At 45.0% G+C, this 22661-nt stretch overlaps 1 protein-coding gene across 2 annotated transcripts; it reads right to left on the bottom strand.

The window, feature by feature from the left end:
* Positions 1-82: 82 nt before the first annotated feature.
* THSD1 (thrombospondin, type I, domain containing 1) lies at positions 83-22661 on the bottom strand. Of its 2 annotated transcripts, XM_009710584.1 has the most exons (4): positions 22520-22661; positions 15594-16559; positions 5919-6077; positions 83-1458 (listed from the first exon to the last, which is right to left on the bottom strand). In XM_009710584.1, the coding sequence occupies exons 1-4, from the start codon at positions 22575-22577 to the stop codon at positions 83-85; spliced, it is 2559 nt and encodes an 852-aa protein (XP_009708886.1). In that variant the 5' UTR covers positions 22578-22661. The 2 variants fall into 2 exon arrangements, with proteins under 2 accessions (XP_009708886.1, XP_009692835.1); XM_009694533.1 differs by lacking the exon at positions 5919-6077.

Genomic DNA, 22661 nt, shown 5'->3' with positions numbered 1-22661 from the left:
TGCTCCTCCTTCCACCAGAAGCCAACAGATCCTGCAGATCCTCTCCCGTGCATGCCCCTCCCGCAGGGCTGCAATGAGTCACTCACATCACCAGCTTCTCGATGCTTAAAGTACTTGTTTCATCCTCTTCATTTGACCCAAAATACCCAGGGAGGTCGATCATCTGCTGCTCTGCCTCTGTTAAGCCAAAAGTAGTATTATCATAAAAGGCAAACTCAGGGTCCAAGGGGAAGCTCTGGCACTTGTCCCTTCGGTACTGGGCAGGGCTTACACTTAGAGCTCTCTGGGAATTATCCTTGCCGGTTGAGGTTGTTTCCTTCCGCCACGCACCTCTGGGGTTAGGGGAAGGGCCCCTCTTACTTCGGCTAGGCTCAGGCTTATCAGCTGCCTTCTCCTGACTGGCAGGCTGGCGGTCAGTGATCAGGTCCAGCTTCTTCGCCGGGGGACCTGCCCTGTTGTGGCACTTTGTGCCATGGCCCTGCGGTTCACAGCCCGGCACAGTGCTGTGGGGCTGATCCAGCTTTTCACAAGTTGGATTAGCGTTTCTCGATTTTGGCCGCGTCCTGTCCTCCAAACCCTGGTCCCACGTTCTGGTCCTGGAGTTGTAGAGGGGAGTCTGTCGCGGGGTGAGGGTGGACATGCTTCTTTCTCTGAAAGGCCTGGCTTTTTTAGTTTCATGGAAACTGGCTGTTCTTCTAAACTGCGGGTTTCTGTGAGAGCCTCTCTCGGGCAAGTCCCCTCTGTTATCCTGGTGCTTGAAATGAGCTCTTCTTATCAAGGTTTGGGTAGGGCTCATTGCAGGATTGGCCTGTGAGAATGGAAAATCCAGCCTAGGGTGAGAGCTTTCCCCCAGGAATTTGGGCTGACTGGCTGGCTGGTCCAGAAATGGAGATTTGATCCTGAATTTGTTTGCTGCTGCCTCCTCTTGGTTTTCTCCGCTCAGAGGAAGCATCGTGGTGGCACCAACCACCGTGTCCGTGAGGGGATTCTGAGAGACGTGGTACACCTTGGTGGTCTCAGTCAGACCTTTCTTCTTCATCTCTTTCAGCTGCTGCTGTGCCAGGCGGTAGCTGAAAATCGGAGGGATTATTTTTTGGGCGTTTGGTTGAAAGTTCTCACTTCCAGAGGCATCATCTTCTTGGGCAAATTGGAGGCTTCGCCTGTAAGTCAGAGGAATGTTAACAGGGGCATCCCCTCCTTCGGCGAAGCTGTCCCGCTGCTTGTTGCCTTGGCAAATGTTCTCCTCGTCAGAGTTTTTCCGGAAGCCGGGGGAATGGACGGAGTTTCGGCGGACGGCAGTGCTGCACTTCTGAGCTCTGCAGAGCTTCCTCCAGAGGGTGATGAGAACGGTGGCAAAGATGATGAACAAGCACAGGGAGATACCTGTGATGGTGACTATATTATTTGCTTTCTGGTCCTCTCCTGGCTGGACAGAAGGTGGGGTGGGAGGCTTGATAGCTGTAATGAAGAGCACATACGTCTGTCAGAGTTGCACTGTTATCAGCATTTTGGTATTTTAGGATGGATACTTTACTACAAAATAAAAATAACCAATTAATACAGCACAGGAAAGTTGTCTGCCGTTAAAATTTGCTCATTGTAGATGACTTACTACTGATGACTTCAAACTGGTAGGAACAGACTAAACTTTACACCAAGGCTCCCACAGACCTTTTAAATCTAATCATTACTTTTGCCTGCTCTGCCATTTCCATAAGGCACTCCTAAATAAGTGTAAAATGGGATAACACTGTTTGCCCTCCTTTATGAAGCACAGTAAGATTCCCTGGTTAAAAGTGCCATAAAAGGGGTAAAAATAACCCAACTCTGGCTAGTACTTCAAGTATCACTTTAAAATTATTTTTCGGATAGCTTAAGTGAGTGTGAGAATCACAGTGAGTTTGAAGAGGAGAGAGGCAGCCCTAGCAGGGGCAGGGTGACTTTTCTAAGCAGTCCTCTGAGGGTGCTTCTTCCACCGCTGCCTGGTGTCATAGCCCCAGAAGGGGAAATCTTCCCCCACCACAGCAAGCTCCCAACTGAGAAGGCCATTCCTCTGGTGCCCTTGGCATTTTAGTATTGACACTCTTCTGTAGTGGACTGGAGATCGGCCCTCAAACCGGGAAGAGTACTCTGCAAACCTTTCTTCACTGACAGGGTGGTCAGTCACTGGCACAGCCTCCCCAGGGAAGTGGCCACAGCACCAAGCCGGTCAGCGTTCAAGGAGCATCTGGACCATGCTCTCCATCACATGGTTTAGTTTTAGGTAGTCCTGCGAGGAGTAGGGAGTTGGACTCGATGATCCTTAGGGGTCCCTTCCAACTTGAGATATTCTATGATTCTAACCTGTAATCTGAACATCTCAGAGCTTTCCACAGCCCTATTTAAACCTCTCACCTGCCCGTTGCACCACATTACAGACGGCTGAACCAATGAGAGATACAGAATTCTTTTTTTTGGACAAGGTCTCTAGCATTTCAGGGGCAGCCCTGAGCAGAATACACCATGATTGAAAGTGGATGAATTGGTCCAGCAGCTAATTTTAGTGTGTGTTTGTACTCCCCAATTTCTTGTGGACAAACATCAGCTCCCTAAGGCCATGAGAATGCTGTTGGAGGACAAGGGTGCTTAGCTGTATTTGACAAGAGCTGGCCACAAAGCTGTGAGCTCAAACTGAACCACTTAACAACCCTGCCCCCATCTCTAGCTTTATCCAGAACCCAAAGCCTTCCCTTCCATCGGAGTGATAGACAGTCTGTTGTAAAACTTGGCAGGTGCTCCTGCCTGCACCACAGTGACTGTCCAGGCATAGGAAATGCGTCTGCAGAATAATGAGAAGCAGACACGATGTACTTCCCATAACTCAGAAAAACACTCATTCCACAGCAAGCTGGCAGCACAGCTATTAGGTGTGCAGGGTGAACAAATGCACTCATGAACATAGGCCAGAAGGTCTCAGACTGCTACGATAACAGATGTGCAGGGTGCTGGGTTGGGCTGGAGATCCATTTCTTTGACTCAGGGCTACCTGATAGTCCCCAGCCCTTTGAAAAATCCTCCCATCAGATTAACTTTGATCTTCATGTCACCCTGAGAGCTCGACATCAGCTTAAAGAACAAGATCACTGTCTGCTGAATCTTTTTTGGAGGATCTCTAAAACTTGCATTCAGACCAATGCCACGGTGGCAGGGCACGGAGCACTGCTATTCTGGGGGCCTGAGTAGGGAGTGAACATGCTGACCTCAGGGAAGAAGGCAGGACCAGCATTTGCTCTGTTCAGTACCACTGCAGCAGAACAATTCATTCATTGCTCACCCTTCTCTCAGTCCTGTTTGCTCACAGTGATTTTCTAAAGATTCGTTTTCTATCTGTACTGCACACTGTGCTGTATCATTTGGAATAGAAAGGCAACAGCTAGCAAACAGTAAGGTTCAAAACAGGACTTACTTAGGTTTGCTTCTCTCTCCACCTCATCTACCTCTGCCCCTAGACTCTGTGCTGGTTTCATTTATTCAGCCATTTGCTCCATCTGCTGGACTAATGACTGCAAACATAGTTATGCTGAAAAAAATGTTGCCTGCTGCAGAAAGGTGCAGATGGCCGAGGGGTGGGAATGGTGACATTCCCAGCTTGAGATCAGGCAGCAGATGAACACTGCAAGATCACAGTCACTTCTCGAGCAACCTAAAATTCAATGAGATGAAATCATGTAGGTGATTCTGTAAAGGAAGCTGCCTGACGTGGGAGCAGGATTAGAAACCACATGCAAGAGGGAAGCAAGGTAGTTCCTCCAGATGATCCCATGCAATGCAGATCCCACATGCAGACCTCCTGTGCATCTGTGTTTTCTGTATATAAATCCTCTTTATTAACCCAGAGACCTCACTGGAATTTGAGGATTGTCCAGACCTGCTGAGTGCTGTCAGACAGTAACTCCAACCAGACTGCCACAGGTATGTGCACAGCATATGCACAGGATGGGTGACCTCTCTGGAAACCATCATACTCCTTATGCAGTTGCACACGTGCATGGAAAGAATGACACCTCCAAAAAGCACCAGAGAGGCCTGTCCCGTCGCTTGTGTGCATGTAAAGCAAGGTGCATACACAATTCATGTGTTTAGCACACGCTCCGCACGCATGGACCCCGCTCCGGGCAGCTCTCTGCACCAGGACAGCGCTCTCAGCTCCAGAGGAGTGGGATGAAACTGGCCGGTAAGGAGCTAAGCCAAATAACTGTACTTACAGACATACCCCTCCAGCAGGTATCAGGAGGTACGGAATAGCACGGCTCAGCATCAGCTTTAGAAAAACACCAACTGCCCCACTGCATTTCGCTGGTGGCATTACTGCCCACAGCAGTCTGACAGAGTTTGGTAGAGAGAAGACAACTAGCCCTAAAGCAGGGCATTAGTTTTAAACTGGGGCCCTAAACATCTGAGTTCTTCCTCTCTGCTTATATTCACAGCTTTACAAAATAAGCAAACCCACATGGCCACCATATTCCAGTCATTAAAAACATCAGAAGCTTCAACAACAAGCTGTTAAAACATACCAAGTGCTGCACGAACACTGACAAAATGCAATACCTGGCTTGATGAAAGGTAATTTTTAATATTTACCCTTCATCCGACCTTTTGTTCAATACAACCCATTTCTTAGAGTGCTCCACAATACATTTCAGTCCTGCCTATATACTTTTGAGGCCTTCATTCAACAAAGACCTTGAATCTGGTTCAAGCCAACACTTCCATTAAAAAAGTAGTCCTGCCCTCTTCCTGTTCCAGTTACACATTCTCCTTCTCTGCTGTCCTTCCCTTTTCAGTGGCACAAGCATTGCAGTGGTCATGTGATAAATAAACAACTTCCCCACATCCCCAAACTGTCCATTTTTCAGCTGGCTCCATTCCAGTTCTCCACACTGCACTTTTGCCAGCACAAAGAAGTGCATGGAAGCAGCCAAAGCAAGGGGTAAGGCATTGCTCACTTCGTAATAGCTTAAAATATCTGTTAAATTACAGCCTGAGAGCCTAGGAGCCTGCACAGTCCCTGGGCACCCTCCCTTCCCTGTCCCTGCCCCTCCTGTGGCACTGTGGGACACAAAGGTGTTGGAGCTTATAGATCAGCCAGTCTCTGAGCAGAAGGACCTCCAGGACGCCTTGGCATCAGCACCCTCCTTTTCAGCAGGGAGTTTGCAAGAAGCAAAAGTTTTGCATGGATTGAGCACCAACACCCCGTTGAAAGGCATCATTTCTCCTGCCCCAGCGTTGGCTGCAAGCACCCGACTATGGCACTGGCACAGCCTCATTCAGCCTCACCGGGGCCATGCGGCTGCTGTAGCCCCCTCTCCCCTTACAGGAGGCTCAGCTCTCTTGCATCCACACCCACTTGCCACCCGGAGCACCAGCCAGCCTGCCCTGTCACCGGCCAACAGCAGTGGCAGGGTGGAGCAGGGGGAGATCTGGCACTGTCACTTCAAAAAACTCCCAGAATGGGAACCCCACACCACAGGTCCCAGCTGGAACAACCCCTCTTTTAATAGGTTTTCACTTTTTAATAGGTTTCCACCACCTGGAGTCTTTGGCCTTCAGTACTGAACATGTTCTACTAGCCTCAAGATCTCTCCTTCAGCCCTTCTCCACTCTCTGGCCATACTGGAGATTTTAACCCCTTCTACGGCACCCACAGCATTTAGAAATCTTCTTATGCCTTGGAGCCCTATCTCTAGCTGTCCCACAAAATATGTGGGCTCCTGCCCTACTCCATCAACCGCACGAATGTGACACCCCCTCAAAATCAATATGACTGAAGGAGAGATCGGATGCTTCCATTTTACAAAGCCCTTCTAATAACAGGCTCTTTGCTTTTGCCAGGGCTTTTGACAGGTGACCACAGAGAAGAGGGCAACAGAGCTACGTACCCAAACACTCCTCCAGCGAACACAAGGAAGTCTCCCTCGGTGATCCAGCACAGCCTGGTTTTGCCAGCGAGGAGGTGACGCACTCTCGGAAGCGCTCCCGGACACCGTCCCCGCAGGTGACGCTGCAGGGGCTCCAGGGCTGCCATGGGCTCCACGTTTCTGCAAATACAAAAGCTCACAGCCATGAGAAACGTGTCTGCCTCCTTACCTTTAAAGACACAGACATTTGCCTTCTCTTCACTTAAGAAAAACAGCAATAAATAACCAAACAATGCAAACAGCAACACCAAAAGAGCAAGCAGCATCCAGGGACCTGCTCCTGTTCCCATCAGAGTCTGGGGCAAAGCTCCCATTTTGTGTTTTCCTTTTTCCACTCCAGTGCCCGCCAGCAACACAGCAGTCAGTCAACTGGCAGGCAGGTTCTGCCTGGAACAACAGCAAATGGAAATTAATCCACAAATCTTTGGAAGGGGTTAGTAATTTATATATTCACCCAATTCCTGCCTGACAAATAGTGCTTTTACAGCAGGATAACTCCATTGACTTAAGTGTAGTTACTCCTGATTTATATGATTGTGAAAGGAGGAGAAGCCTACAAGGCCTAATGAAACGGCAATATTCGTTTTTCTCTTTATCTTCTCAGCACATAAACGTGTGTTGATTCATTCATTTCATAGCTTACAGGTCCCTATTGCTTTATTGCTTATAGTTAGGCAATTAACTCAAGATGAAATTTTGCAGGTTCATTTATGTATTTTAAGTGGAGGCAGACTCCGGTTCTAATACTACCTCAAACATAATTTTTTAATGTGTAATGAAATCCCTTTTTTGCTTAGACAACATCCTCATCCAGTGTTCCAACACTCAAACTTTACAGCAATGAGAACCCAGAGAATGGGACTGTTCCTGCCCGTATCTGACAGCTGTGACACCGAAGCAGGACCATAACTTTAAATTCCAAACTAATGCACAAGTCCAGGTGCAATTTTAAAGGGACATAAACCCTGGGGACCCTCCTATGGGTCAGTTGACTTGGTGGTCTGGTTTTGAAATATGCCAGAAAGAAAAACAATAGACCACTTAAATCCATTTTACTGCTCACAGATAAAGTTAAATAAAAAAAAGAGTAGATTAGGTTTGTTAAAGTTTGCTCTTTTAAATCATATACGGTGTCGCTACTGCCAACACAGGTCACGATCTTTAATTTTCTTACACAGTTGCTTTGCTGCTAGCATGCCCCTGAGCTCCTGATCAGTGACCAAGTTACGATGTCAACGGACTAGACAGTGTTGCATGACTGGAAAAGGCTTTATGATTTCGTGTTATATTGGTTGCTGCATTGTTCATAGTGCATTATTACTTTTAAAAGTCTCTAACAAAAATAAATACAGCTGTGTTTTAATAAATATGAAATTTTAACAGCTTTGGGGCCTGTCCTACAAATTTTCGTGAGCACACCAGTAAGAATAATGTTAATGCAAGCAGCGTAACAGAACCAGCGGGGCTGCTCTCCTGTGTGCAGGTACTCACCTGCATTACAGGATGGGGCCCAGAGGTTTTGAGCTTCCACTTGTGCTGTCAGCCAAGGCTGCAAAACGTGTGTGGGCACATACTCACGCACATCTGTGTGCATGGATCTTCCAGTACGTCTGCCTCGCCTAACGCAGAGAAGAGACAGGCATGGCGAGACACCCTGGTGATGCTGCGGTTGTAAGCCCACACAACACCAAGTGATCTCCCTGGCTATTTGCCACTGATTCTACCACAATATTGCAATATCCGTGATCCCAGGCTGTTCTTCGCTTTGTGCACCTCTCTGCTTTCAACCTTCTGTCTCTGGAGCTGGAGAGGAGCCCAGAGGCAGGCTGAGCTTTCGCACTCCTCCTCCGGTTTGTAGATGCGCCTGTTCCCAGTAAAGTGCGAAATGGAGCAAGACTGGATCGTGTGCGATGTCAGGAGAAAAAGGAGTCAGAGGATGCCGAGGAGGGAGGAACTGAGGAATTTTGTTGGGGTAAGGAGTCCCTCAAAGGTACAGACCCTGGACAATTGCAAAATCACATCAGCTAGCGAGCAGAGCTATTAGTGAGGGCACCAAGAAAAAATGGCCATACTGAATAGTCAGTCAAAGGCTCAGTGATCCCCCCTCCAAAAGACTCCGTGGTATCGCAGTATTTGGGGATCTCATGACATTTTTCTTCGTATCAGTATGACGAAAGACTCCAGCAGTGTCCCTCATCGCTAGCAGAGAGAGGGAGGCTAGCTGGAGAAGCACCTACCTCCTCATAGGCTATTTTATGTGAGCAGCTTGGTGAGTCCCTGCCATAACTTCCAGTGCATGAGCTAGCTCATTTCCCTCTCTCCACATTCCCTGCGCGTTTAACCTTCTGTTAGTCACAGTCAGATACACAGGGAGACCCAGAAAGGTTCTGGTTGCCTCCAGTGCTAGCACTGGTGATAGTGGAAGGTGCTTGGCAGCCTCCGCATTGATGCCTGTGGGCTTCAACGTACAAGAACATTTAGGATGAGTAATTTTCTAACTTTGACGTCAAACCTATGATGTGCCCATTGCTCCGGGGAACTTTTCACTGACTTTGGCTTCAGCTGAGGGCACAGAGTTCCTTAGCAAAACCACGTGGCATCCATAGCTTTGGGGCTAAGAATATGCGCCTTAAGCAGAAGAGCAGGAAATGCTCCAGCTCCCATGAAAGACGGAAGATTTAAACTCCTGCAACTTGCTCTGCAACCTCCTGCAATTACCAGAATGTAAAAGAAACTGAAGTATGGTTTAATCTCCCCCAAGGAAATGAAATTATTAACCTGCATTTAAGACAAACAGATCCAAAGCGTCAGGGGGAAAACCAGAAGGTACGCACTGCAAACTAGCTCTAATAAGTGTGAATATTTTCACATACAATCAAGGAATCAATTATCAACGTGAAGACATCTAACTGATGAGTTATTTTGAAACAGCTGACAGTTGGCAGATCTGCCAACATGAAAGATAAATGCAATTAACTGTGTTAATTGCTGCTCTGCATAAATATCTCCCCTCAAATTTCTGTGTTCATAAGACTTTGAGGATGCAGTGCTATCCAACGGCGCAGTCAGCGAGGGAGGCTCAGCGTCATCCTTCCAGCCTGACACACATGATAGTCCTAAGCACTTCAACAAGACCAGTGATACAGGACAAAATCACTAATTATTTACAGGCTCATGTAAATGTCTACGATAGCCTCAGGGATTGCACGGTATTTGTGGAAGTTGAGATCAGTTTTTAGGTCCTGAGACTGGGTGTACACACATTGTATTGGTGTTTGGATAAGACCTGGGAAAACACACTTCTCACGCATTTCATGTTTCTCTGTTTCCATGGAAATGAAGCTTGGGTGCACTGAAATGGTTGCATGCTCCAACAGGTTCCTAATTTGGACAACGAAAGGATGAGGATCCCTTTAAAGGAAGAAAACCTGGACTCTGCCTGGGCAAATTAGTCTTTTCCCCACAAACAGGCCTCTTTATGAATTGTGAAGGCACAGCCTAAAAAATTTTTTTCAGAAGCTAAGAGCTATCCCAGTGAGTCTGTAACATCCAATTTATTCCTAAAATGCTGGGGGTGTGAAGATGAAGCATGCATTGACACAGGAGAAGTAGACAGGGCACAAATCAGCGCTGGGATACCCAGATCTCCTGCATCTGCTTATTTCTAAATAAATGCAAGCCAGGTACAGATTCAGGCAATAGAGCTAACTGGTTCCCAGATTTTCCTACAGATAGGCAGGTCTGATTCATACAGTCTTATTCAGGGACTAAGAATTTGCTGGAAGTTGTATATCCCTGCCTGACCCCTATATTCTCCACTTACTCCTCTCCTCCCTTACTGATCACTTTTCCCTTCAGAAGGTTTTTTGACAGTTAGCAAAAGTCAGATGAACAAAATTCATCTCTGCCGTCAGCAAGTGCAAGAGACTTCACTGGCAGTCACACCAAAGCTGAAACCAATCTCCAGAGTGTACTAAGAACTGTAAAAGAAAGTTATTAACACTGGAAATATGAAGAAAATATGCCCACTTCTGTGCTGTAGTATTACTGATTAATTTTATCAGTCTCATCCTCAATGTTTCAAGTGAGATATAGGCTAGGACATGGAACATCTTTCCATGGAGTGCAGAGCTCTTGCTGCTGGGGACGCTTAAATCCCAGATAAGCAAAGCACAGGATAAAGCACTGAGAAGAATGAGCCTGCAATGTGTCTGTTGCTGAGTAAGATGATCTAATAGAGTTTCTTACATCAGGCATTCAAATAATCTGGTCAAACACAGGGGAAAAAATTAGCTGCATGACTCTCTCTAAGTCACCTCTATGGAATAGTTAACATCCCTCTGAGATGAATGAAGTGACTCACATCTCACTGTTATTTTTTCACAGGTTCTCCAGTTGGAATCTGCAGAAAGCTGCACAAGTGCTGGCTCACATTTAACAGACATATTCCCCATCTTTAATAGATACATTCACAGTCTGAGATAGCACAAGGTTTTTTGCAACACTTGTTCTGAAGCTGATGGCCTGGGCTGGAAGAGCTGCTGCCCTGGCCTGCTCAGGACCACTGGGAGCCTTCTCCTTCCTATTCCAGACACAAGCCAGATTCCTGCTCCACAGGCTGTACTAAACCTGGCTAGGATGAGGCATAAAGAGCAGGATTGACAAAGGGTTAGGAATATAACTGATGCCTGATCTATGGAAAATGGGTGTGGCAAAATAATCTTCTTTTATCTCATCCTCTGTGGTTTGGATAAAGATAATTTTAATGATTTAGGAGCACTGATCTTTTACAAGACAGTATCTCTGCTTCATAATAATAATGCATATGCTAAATGAAGTAAGGATTGGCTGACTGACAGATGTGATACGCAATTGTCAACAGAAAACCATCACCGAGTGGGAATGCATTTGGAGAGATTCCAAAGGGATTAGTATAAGGCTCAGTGCTGTACAATGCTTGCCTAGTTGACACAAAAATAAATATAAAACCATTACTGATAAAATATGTCACTTCTGTGATGACATAAGTAGATGGTGCAGTTGCATGGAGCAATGTAGGGTACTTGCTAAGTTAGGATAACTTAACTCAAGCAAAGGAGATCATAAATCAGTAAAATGCAAAATGTAGGAAGAAATTGTACCTACAGGATGGTAGACTACATACCAAAAGGTCATAGGGCAAAACTAGCTAATGCAATTAGTGGAATGAAAGCAGAAGTTCGGGTAAGGAGAGTGCCACTGCTCACGCAGCATCAGTGAGGAAGACATCTGAACACAGCACCCAAAGCTGGTATCTCTGTTGTCAAATAAAAAGGACTGTTTAAAATAATGCAAATGGAGTCAAAGAGAGCCAGAAAATTAATCAAATCCTGAAGAAAATGCCTTCCTATTAAAGACTCAATCTTTCAGTTCCACAGAGGGTGGAAGCAAGGACAGGTAGCCTGGGAGGAATATAGAGAAATTGTCCAAGCAGCCAGGGATCAGGTTAGGAAAGCTAAAACCCTGATAGCCAGGGACGTCAAAGGCAACAAGAAAATCTTCTATAGGCATGTCAGTGATAAAAGACTAGGGAAAAAGTGGGCCCTCTCTGGAAGGAAACGGGAGACCTGGTTACCAGGGATACAGAGAAGGCTGAGGTACTCAACAACTTTTTTGCCTCAGTCTTCACCAACAAGTGCTCCAGCCACACCGCCCAAGTCACAGAAGGCAAAGGCAGGGACTGGGAGAATGAAGAAACTCCCACTGTACAAGAAGATCAGGTTCGAGACCATCTAAGGAACGTGAAGGTGCACAAGTCCATGGGATCTGATGAGATGCATCCGCGGGTCCTGAAGGAACTGGCTCAGCCACTACCCATCATATTTGAGAAGACGTGGCAGTCCAGGGAAGTTCTCACTGACTGGCAAAAAGGGGAAACATAACCCCCTAAAATGGGGAAAAGTTTTAAAAAGTGAAAAAAGGAAGACCTGGGGAACTACAGGCTAGTCAGTCTCACCTCTGCACCCAGCAAGATCATGGAGCAGATCCTCCTGTAAAACACACAGTACATGGAGAATAAGGAGGTGATTGGTGACAGCCAACATGGCTTCACTAAGGGTAAATCGTGCCTGACAAATTTGGTGGCCTTCTACAATGGGGTTACAACGTTGGTGGATAAGGGAAGAGCACCTGACATCTGTCTGGACTTATGCAAACATTTGACACTGTCCCACACGACATCCTTGTCTCTACATTGGAAAAATATGGATTTGACGGATGGACCACTCGGTGGATAAGGAACTGGTTGGATGGTCGCACTCAAAGAGTTGTGGTCAACAGCTCGATGTCCAAGTGGAGATCGGTGACGAGTGGTGCTCCTCAGGGGTCGGTACTGGGACCAGCACCGTTTAACATCTTTGTTGGCAACATGGACAGTGGGATTGAGTGCACCCTCAGCAAGTTTGCCAATGACACCAAGCTATGTGGTGCAGTCGACACGCTGGAGGGAAGGGATGCCATCCAGAGGGACCTGGACAGGCTTGAGAGGTGAGCCCATGCGAACCTCATGAAGTTCAACCGGAAAAGGGAAGATTTAGATTAGATATTAGGAAGAAATTCTTCAGGGTGAGGGTGGTGAGGCACTGGCACAGGTTGCCCAGAGCAGTTGTGGATGCCCCATCCCTGGAAGTGTTGAAAGCCAGGTTGGATGGGGCTTTGAGCAACCTGGTCTAGTGGAAGGTAACCCTGCCCATGGCAGGGGGGGTGGAACTGGGTGGGCTTTAAGGTCTCTTTCAACCAAACCATTCTATGATTCTATGAACACTGAGATAATCTGGAAGGACTGAGATGACCTGGATGTGCAAATGCTCTCACCGGGGAGAAGACAGTGGACAGGAAACAGCTGTCTCCTCGAGCAGCAGAATAAGAGCCAGTAACTAGAGGATGAAGCTACAAGAGCTTTAGTTATGAAATATACAGAGTTTCCCTTTCAAAAAAAAAAAAAAAATCAGAACAAAGTATTGAGAGAAATTACTGGAAAGGTCTCTGTTTTGTGATGCTTTCAACAAAAGACTGGATAACTCTCTGGAGGATAAGTGGCAGTTGAATGCAAAGACTAGCTGTGGGGCTCAACACCAGGGTATCTGGATGAAAAGTGATGGCCCATGCTGCACAGGAGCCCAGACTAGTGGATTTATCACCTCTCCTTGCCTTAAATTGAGTGAGTTCAAGAAATTCAAAGCAGAAAATAAGTGACTTGAGGAGAGGCACCTATTGGGCAGCGGCCGCATGTTTTACACGAACAGCTATCACGGGTCCGGGTCTACGCACGCCATCTCGCAGTGCCCTGCAGCAGGGTGAGAGGGCTCAGGAGAGAGTTTTCCAAAGCAGCCGGGAGGCAGACGGCCATTGCAGGCAGCACAGATTCGCTCTGGCTGTCATGGCTTCAGGCTGATGAGCCCCCCCCAGAACGCCCTGCTCCTTTCAAAAGCTGGCTGCGGGCTTTGAAGTCTCACAGATATGGGCACAAAGTCAGATGTGTTGCAGTCTAATTAATTTCAGGTTGACATTTTATTTACGGCTACGTGGTGTGGTTTCGCTTTCATCGGCTTTGTAGATTTGACACTTCTAACTTGGCAGCTATTGACTTAACTCTGTTCTTCACAGGCATAGCCTGATTCTTTCGACTGTAGTTGTAAGGATGTTGCTTTTGGGGAACCCAAGGAAACAAAGCAGATTGCAGGGAGTCATTGCTTAAGGTGGATCTCATCAATTAAAACAGTTAAATATTGGGCACGGAAACATATCTATGTCATATCCTAGGTATTCATCTGTCAGGGTAATTATCTAGATTGCATCAGTGTAACATACCACCCAAGCACAGAGAAAGAATTCTCTTCCTTTTTCCCTGAGAATTATCTCCATTAAGAAAATAATATGCTTTCATTTTTAGATAGACTTTCTTATGCCAAAGGAAGAGAGAGAGTGCCAACAGAGAATGCAGATGGGAAGTTGAGATGAAGAGAAGAACTACGTACCGAGTTTGGCATGTGGTGAAAACAGAGGTCATATTTAGTACAGAGCATTAATTAAAGAGCTAACAGTTTTAGAATTTATGAAATAGTACAAAGTAAGACCACATGACACTAGGAACCAATTAAGGTAGGCTGTGTCTGGACTGTGCGTTATGGAGTATGTCCCACACACCTAGTCTCCCACTCAGAGACCTGCCCATGAAGCGCAATGACCCTTTCTTGGCTTGAGTTCCTGCACTTCCTTTCCAGGGAGACCAGGGTGGGGAGGTGTAGAAAATGGTGCACATCTCAAACCTTTCAACCCAAACGCTTTGAAGTGGGCAGATGGGAAAGACTAATTCATTACCTATGGACACAACCTTACGCCAAATGAGAACATTTACTTTTCTGTTCCAAGGTGTAGGCAACACAACCTAACCCAACCCAACCCAACCCCAATCCCCTCATGCACATACAGCCCATCTCTCACTGTGGTTGCCTTCCACAAACGAGGGATGAGAAGGACATTTGGCTTCTGCTTCCTCTGCCATGCTACTGTGATTTGTAGACTTTGACAAACCATGGACTGCCACCTCTGAAGCTACCTCTGCATAAGATGTATAGATATAAATAGAATGTATAGATATTCCTTAAACAGGGCTGAGGAATGGGCTCAAGCTCTGTCTTGTGATCATACTTAACTGTGATCACTCGTTAACCATGATCATTCATACTCCTGGACATGGCTTTGGCTTCTGCCAACCAGCACACTCCCAGACCATGCCTGGTCATGGTCTAAAGGACTATATGGATCGCAGGCTGTCCCTAGTTGGCAGTTTGTATGGTTCTAATATTTTCTGGGAGGAAAAGTTCAGCTATATGAATGTGACTCATGATTTGCCAGGTGGCCTCATGGGTCAGAAAATGCACCCTAGTCTGTTTTAAGCAGCAGCAGAGACATGTCTTGAAAGGCTACCTGAAAAACCTGCAAGCTGCCCAAGTGACACAACAGTGTCTTTCGCTATGGCCAAATCCTGATTCATCTCACCAAAATTTGTGTCTCTAACAGGGAGGATTCTAAACTCTTACAGCAAACGGGCTAGAGAAAAAGACATCCAAGTGAGGATTCCGCCCATGTATCTTCTATACCCATGAATCACCCTTGTGAGATGCCTGTCTCTCTCGACTAAAAAGCTAGAAAAGCACTTAATGTTGGACCCTTGGCTTTTAGATACTTAAATTTAGGTAAGACTAATCTTACCTCTAGTGCCTCCAATGGGCCAGATCTACTGCAGTAGCTTTTTACCTCACTGAGAGGGCCAAGTTTCAGTTTTACCCAGACTAGACAGATACATCATTCAGAACGCCTCAAACGGTTTTGGTTGGCACTTAGTGTTAACTTCATGCAGTTTCAAGCTACCACAGTGGCATCTGCTACCAAATGTCCTTGCGTATGCCTCTACGTAACAGTCCACTCCATCTTGTTCCCATCTGCATATGGCATTACAACTATTTTGTGTGCTGTAGGACACCCAAAAAGTAGCTATTCAACAGGGAACACCACAATCAAACCTGTTTATCACTACCCATATTGACTAGGAAGAATGCTAATTTTGGCTAAAAGAGGACAAACATGAGTACAAACCCATATTCCTTTGGATCATCATACACTCCTTAACTCTTGCTGGGAAATGGCTTCGGTTTGAGAAATTAAAGAGGTCAAAGCAGTATTTGTTCCTCCCCACGTCAAACAAAGTGCAGTTAAATTCTGTCCTGTTGTCTCCTGGGTGAAGGGTGTTTTCATACAGCCAAGTTGTTCTTTGACTAGGATGCTTGATAGCCTCTTTATAGACGACAATTTTTCCACTGACAGAAGTGCACGGTGGAGAGACTATGAAGACGTGAACCAAAGTTTTGCATGTTGTTTCCGGTGCCACAACCAGTCTGTATCCAAATTTGTGGAGGAGATCTATGGGTCCCATGGAGGCAATGATGGAGTGTGTTTCTAACGATTTCAGCAACACAGTGATGTATGTTTCTTGACCAACAGGTGGGCAATCAAACTCTACCCACTGGGACCTAGACAGCGGGATTCCTTTGCTAGTTCTAATGCCCAGAGTCTCATCAGAGCTTACTCTTCTGAATTCATAAAGGGTGTTGGTGAATACCACATCCAATGAAACCACTGTCTCGTTCATGGCACACAACCGCTCGTTTGTAAAAAGTCCAACCTGAAGGGAGCTCCCAAGCATCTCTGAACTCTTGTTCAAATCAATGTGAAATACAGGCCATTCCACATGGAGGGTGGACATGCTGCTTCTGCTCCACTGGGCAGCACTGCCATTATCACTGGGAGAGACCATTTTGAATAAGAAGTCCCCAGCACTCTTGAAATGGAAACACTCAAACTCTACCATCCCTTGGGACTGATTTGCTGGAAGCTCTTTTCTTGCAATGATCTCATTGGTGTTGGCATCCAGCAATAGGATGGACAGATGCTCTGCTGTCACATTACCACCACTATAGTACTGATATTCCACAGACACTGTGTCATTGCTGAAGGCTACATGACCTGGGTGCTCCAACAGGAGATACTCCACTTTGCCGAGAACTGAAAGGAAAACAATTCCACAACAATATTAAGAACCAAAGAGACAACCAATTGTTTCTCTACCTTGAATCAAAGAGATAACTGATTGTTATCTCCCTTATGGAAGAAAACAAAGATTTATAAAATGGATACTTAAGAAGTGGTTCTCAAACTTTTTAAAGTGAATCAGTTCACAAGAAAAAAACCGTCCTAGCTAAAGCAATTAAAGCTCATCTCCTCTCCTTTGTGCAGGGACGTGGTTTTGAGCAGCTCAAAGTCCACTGCAGTAACATGTTCAGGAAGGCTAAACCCAAGTTTTTTTAAAAAAAAAGCCCAACCCAAAAAATTCACAGAGAACTTCATTTATCAGGATAGATTCTCAAACTTCTCAACTTCTTTCACTTACAGATTCTTAAAGTCCACTTCACAGTGGCCAGCTGTTGTTCCACTTACTTACCTATAATTTAACAAAAAAAGGACAGTAGTTTCTTAATACAGAAACATGAAAAATGTCCCTCAAATTAAATAAAATAGGAAGTCTGCAGGATGCTTTTTGAAGCCTCTTCTCTTGCTCTGTCTTATGAATCTTTCATTTTGCTCATTTGCATCACAGAGACACTTGAGTGAAAGAGCTGAAAATAACAGTCATGGTGACTGCAGCACTTTTCTTGTCTCAGATGTGGTGCAACATGTCTAAATGATATAATTTCATTATAAATGGCACAGTCTTTTAAAATGCACTTCTTGCGTGACCATGTTTGTGCAAGTTGCCAAATTACCCTGAGACGTGCTGTAACTAGTGGGGATAGATGATATCTAAAGCAATGGATCGGGAAGATCAGATTTCTGTTGTCAGCTCAGCTAGCTTTACCGTGTTGCTTGAAACTTAAGGATTTCAGACACAGAAAGGTTATCTGAAAAATGGGAACTGCATACACCTATTCCAGGTACAGAATGTGCTGTGAGACATCTTTATTTAATTAATTCTCTGGGAAAAGGCTTCTGAGTCTTGGATGGAAGGTGTTACGGAAGTGTAAAACTTCAGTTAAAACAATCCTTTCATAAGTAGTATCAAGTAACAATACTTTGACTTGTTAAATCTGTTACACATGTCTTAAGATTACCTCAAAGAAAGCTTTGCTGGAAAAACACTGCAACTGCCAAGGCAAGCACTCAGCAGTCAGGAGTAGCAGGACTCATCTCACATAATATTAGACGCCTACCACTCTAAGCTTCAATTTGAGTTAGTCACCTTGGATTCACTTTCTTGCTAGCAGGGAAAATTTTCAGGAAGAAATTCACCTGACCAGCTATGGGCATTTAGATCAGGGTGAGGTGCAGTGTGAACCAGAAGAGCCTATTACTCTCCACCAGCTGTAACACGTCCTTAAAATAACCAGCTCCAACCACATCCATAAAGTCCGAATGAAGGTGGCATGCACAGCCTCACACATATAAATCATGCATATACTCTTACATATATGTACTATAATTCAGTCTTTAATTTGCATTTCCACAAGACTCTGCTTCATCTGGCAGATGGATGGTGCTCGTTACCAGAGGCCTCTTTTGTTCTCATTCTTCCATGGGTGGTCCCATGTGTTATTGACTGCACACCATCCAAAATCCACCCTGATAACACAGAATTATTCATTTCCCCAATGGACTCTTCTATTGTGCTCTTATCATAGTATATTAGTGCATTAGAAATATTAATGAGTTTATCCTTCCAATACCTCCAAAAGATGAGAGGATGTTGCTATTCTTGTTCAGTGTGTTAGGAGCAAAGGTACAGGCACAAAGGTGGAAACTATCAAGTATCAAGTAATTCTGGATGCCCTAAGAAACCCAGGACCTGATTTTAAATACAATAGTCCTTCAGACATCCAAAGCAGGATGCCATTGATGCCAGCTGTGGTGACCACATGGCACCCCAGCAAACCTGATCCCAGCTCGGACACTCAGAGAGTAGGAAACAGACTCTGAATACTTGTGAAAAACGGCTCTCTACAAATTGCCCAGCAACACATCCTCCTTGCTCTTCATGTTTTGGTTCTGTTATCTGTGTCTGTCCATATTTTCCAGGCCTGTTCCTACCATCACCTACTGTCAATATCTCTTGGGTGCTATCCCAATTCCATCCCTGTTACCACAGTTCTCCAAACTCCTGCCCTCATCTCTTTGCTTAACAGCTCTTTTACTTCTCCTGTTCCTTGGGCCTGCAAGTCCCCACCTTTCTTGCTTACTGCTAGCATGACAGCAGAGAGCTCAAGACAAGCAACTCTAGTGCCTGATATTACAAATATGGGGGAATTTTGCTACCCTGGGCTGGAGCATGCCCAGTATTGCTTGGGGTTAGCAAGAGAAGCCCGCGGGAGCTGGGGCACCAACCTCGACCCTTCAGAAAACTTCATCACTAACTCATCTGCAAGGACTTAGGTCTGGACCAAGTTTGGGCAAATATTCATAAGGACAGCACAAAGCATGTCCCAGGCCACCGTAAGCACTCTAACAAACATGAAGTTCCCGCTTCCCACAGCTGTGTTAGAATTTCCCAGTGAAATGGCTGCAAATTGCTGGCGTTTTGTTTCTTTGAACATGGGCAAAATGATGCATTTCTCTACAAAGGAATTGGCTACATTCAACTTAGTTGAAACATTGTAAGGGAAGAAGAAATCAGACCACGGCAAAAACCCAGCATGAAAAATTTCAACTTCAAGCTTTAAACTTACAGCAAAAACATTCAAGTGATGATAGTCATGAAAAGCACTGATGTTTGTACCTACTGCTCTCCTGTCCATACTCTCTTTTACTACTGTCTTGCTCTATTTTTTATTTGGAACAGCTCAGATGAGAAGTAACACCACTGTGTACGTGTGTGGGAGGACTGGAGAGAGGCCAGGGGATTACCACGTAGCTCTCATCAACCCTACTGCAGACCACTTGGGAAGCGAGGAAAGTGAGCATTACTGGAGGATGCTGTTACAGCACTGCAGAGCTCTGGCTGCTGCACCCCAGTTCATAGCATCCTTTCCCCATCTTTGGTTAATAACACAAGAACTTTGCACTCTTGGACAGGCCACATAACAGTTTTTTCATGATGCTCCAAAAGGCACCAGTCAGAAGTAGCCAGCTTCCACTGCAAGCTCCTTCAGCTGCCCCCCAGTCTACTACGCATGCTTGACTCTGTCACATGCCAAAACTTGGTCCCAGTTGTTTGGACAGCCAGTCAAGGGCAGCTCTCCATGTATTTGTATATTTTGGGTTGTCATTACAATGGTCTTCCATTGAATGGAGCCTGGCTGTGGCGCCAGCAACCTGCCAGTGGAGTCTTTGCAAGAACTCACACTTAGAAAGATCAAAAGGAAAATCCTTGTTTTCCCTGAACAGCAAGAAGAATTACTTGAGGGTGCTATTCTGATATTTACTTATTTTTAATTGTGTTTAAGCCAACTTGGGCTGTGCTGCTGGCTTGTCAGCCACCAGTAGCACAGAGCTAAGAAGAACAAACACATCAGAAAAACCGATAAGAAATGACAATACTGTTTTGTTGTATTTTAGAGCTTTTTTTAGCATTACAGTAACTTCCCAGAGCATACTGGACCATTTAAAAAATGGTCTTGGTCTGAAACAGAGAAGTATATGACTGAAACAGTTATTGAAAAACTATGTACACATATGATACTCAAAGATGTGTATACACAGAACTGTTTGGAAGTAATTTTCTGAAATATGGACTGCCTTTTAACTGGAAATAAGGCAAAAGATGATTCACCTAAAGTCTGCAGCACAGATTTAGCTCTTTAACTGCACCTTGTAATTACTTATTGTGCCACGCTCTATAAAGTTCAGGAATAATAGCTTTTACCTCTGACTCAACTAGTTGTGAATGCCTACAGGACTGGCACACCAAGAACCAGTGGATATTTGTCCTGGTTTCAGTTGGGATAGAATTAATTTTCTCCCTAGTAGCTGGTACAGTGCTGTGTTTTGGATTCAGTGTGAGAACAATGTTGATAACACACTGATATTCTAGTTGTTACTAAGTACCGCTTACCCTGAGTTAAGGACTTTCAGTTTCCCGTGCTCTGCCAACGAGGAGGTGCACAAGAAGCTGGGAGGGAGCATGGCCAGGACAGCTGACCCGAACCACCCAAAGGGATATTCCATACCATAGAGTGGCATGTCCAGTATATAAACTGGGGGGAACTGGCTGGGGGGGGGCCGATCACTGCTCAGGGACGGGTTGGGCATCGGTCAGTGGGTGGTGGGGTTTTACTCCCCTCTCTCTCTCTTTTTTATCTCCCTTTTCATTACAATTATTATTATATATTATTTTACCTCAATTATTAAACTGTTCTTAAGTCAACCCACGTGTTTCACCTTTTTTCGATTCTCCTCCCAATCCCTCCTGGGAGGCTGGGAGGAGCGAGTGTGGTGCTGAGTGGTGCTTAGTTGCTGGTTGGGGTTAAACCACAACAATATTGCAATCATTCACCTCACTTCTTGTGTTAAATGAATTTAATACTTACTTTCACTGTGTTCTCCACTCAGTGCAGTGTTCCTAACTCTTATAAAAGAAGAAATGGTACTAAAGGCCATAGACAATTGTCTCCACTTCTACTGGAATTAAGTTCATCTAAAAGATGGGAACTCTAGGTTCTTTACACCTTCTAGTGATCCCTTGCTCTAGAGCAGAGATGGAGCAAGCAGAGAGGCATGAGCAGCATACTTAGTATTCAGCCATTACCTATAATCTGATTTTTCTCACTTATACAAGGAGAGCAAACTCCATGTGCTTTTGGTTCATTTCTCTCCTTTGTAAGACACCTTCAGCCATTTGGTGTGTGAACTACCTGCTACCACAGCTCATCCCATAAGAGGGGACTAAACAATCCTTTTTTCATTTTTTCCATGCTATAGGCATTTCAGCACTGCACGGCTTAATCCTTCAGCATGGTTTGACAGTGTACTGCAGCTGTCAGAACATTGCCTGCTTTTAAATTAGGAATATAATTTTCGAAAACATACGTATTATTTAGGAATGAAGAGTCTCATTTTCAAAATTTCTAATTCACTGTGCAGTAAGGAATTAATTCCCTTTGCAAATCTACTTCCTACTTAGTACATTGTTGGAAATGATAAGACACCATGCATAGGATGCCACTCAGCTTGTAAACATCTTACAATTGTCTAACTTGAACTTAAGATGTCTAACTTCCCTCCTTGGCAGCTGACGGTGAGAAGGAGGTGCTTTTTCATTCCACATATCTCAGACGGCAGATAGGTTGGAGCTGCCTTCGATATGTGCCAACTTGTGTATCAACTACTCAAACAAGACCGATATTGCCTCTGACTAGCTGCCTAATTACACATTACTAAAATTGAATGAGTATGAATACCATCCTTTGGCTTCTTATACGGTCAGAGGAAAGAACAACGCTGTTCTCAAAAGTTCTCTACATGGCAGCTTAGGTCCATCAGATGTGGACTCACTCAGTCTTAGGAGGTTGCTTATATCTCAGCCAACCATTACTGGTTCCTTTTATAGTTAATGGAGAGAAACGGGTAGTTCTATGGCACAGTTCTGCCCATCCTGGTATGGATATCCAAAATAGGTCTATCTTCCGTGACATTCATTAAATATTACGAAATAGGAGTCTTGCAAGAGAACGGAGTTCCAGTTACTACTTCCAACACAGCCAGTCCCTCAATGATGCCCATGGAAATCTATTCATTTATCTTATTTCTCTGAGCAAATTTACAGCAGGAAAGGTTCCTTCCACCCTGATCTAAAGGGGTAGTTTATGCAAGTTGCATTTTCCACCTAAATATTGCATAAGATCTATGCTATATTCTGTGTATATCAGTGGTGGCTTCCGTGGCATCTGATTTCAACAGATCACCTGGAAACAGCATCATCCAAACCCACCTTGTGAATACACATCTCTCAGTTTTCCCTTGATAGCTCTAATACTCACCGTAGTCACAGAGCACTACTAACAATAGATTTGAAAAATCTTTCAACATCTGTTTCATTCTGACCAGTGAGATCCCAGGTCCTTTTACTCCTCATGTCCTTCTTCAGCTCCAAAGTGCAGGGACTTTTTTCTGAGAAGACCT

The sequence above is a fragment of the Cariama cristata genome, unplaced genomic scaffold (assembly GCF_000690535.1).
Source record: "Cariama cristata isolate BGI_N322 unplaced genomic scaffold, ASM69053v1 scaffold3640, whole genome shotgun sequence".
Lineage (NCBI taxonomy): Eukaryota > Metazoa > Chordata > Aves > Cariamiformes > Cariamidae > Cariama > Cariama cristata.
The sequence above is the reverse complement of the archived record's forward strand: the minus strand, read 5'-3'. Positions and strand labels throughout refer to the sequence as shown.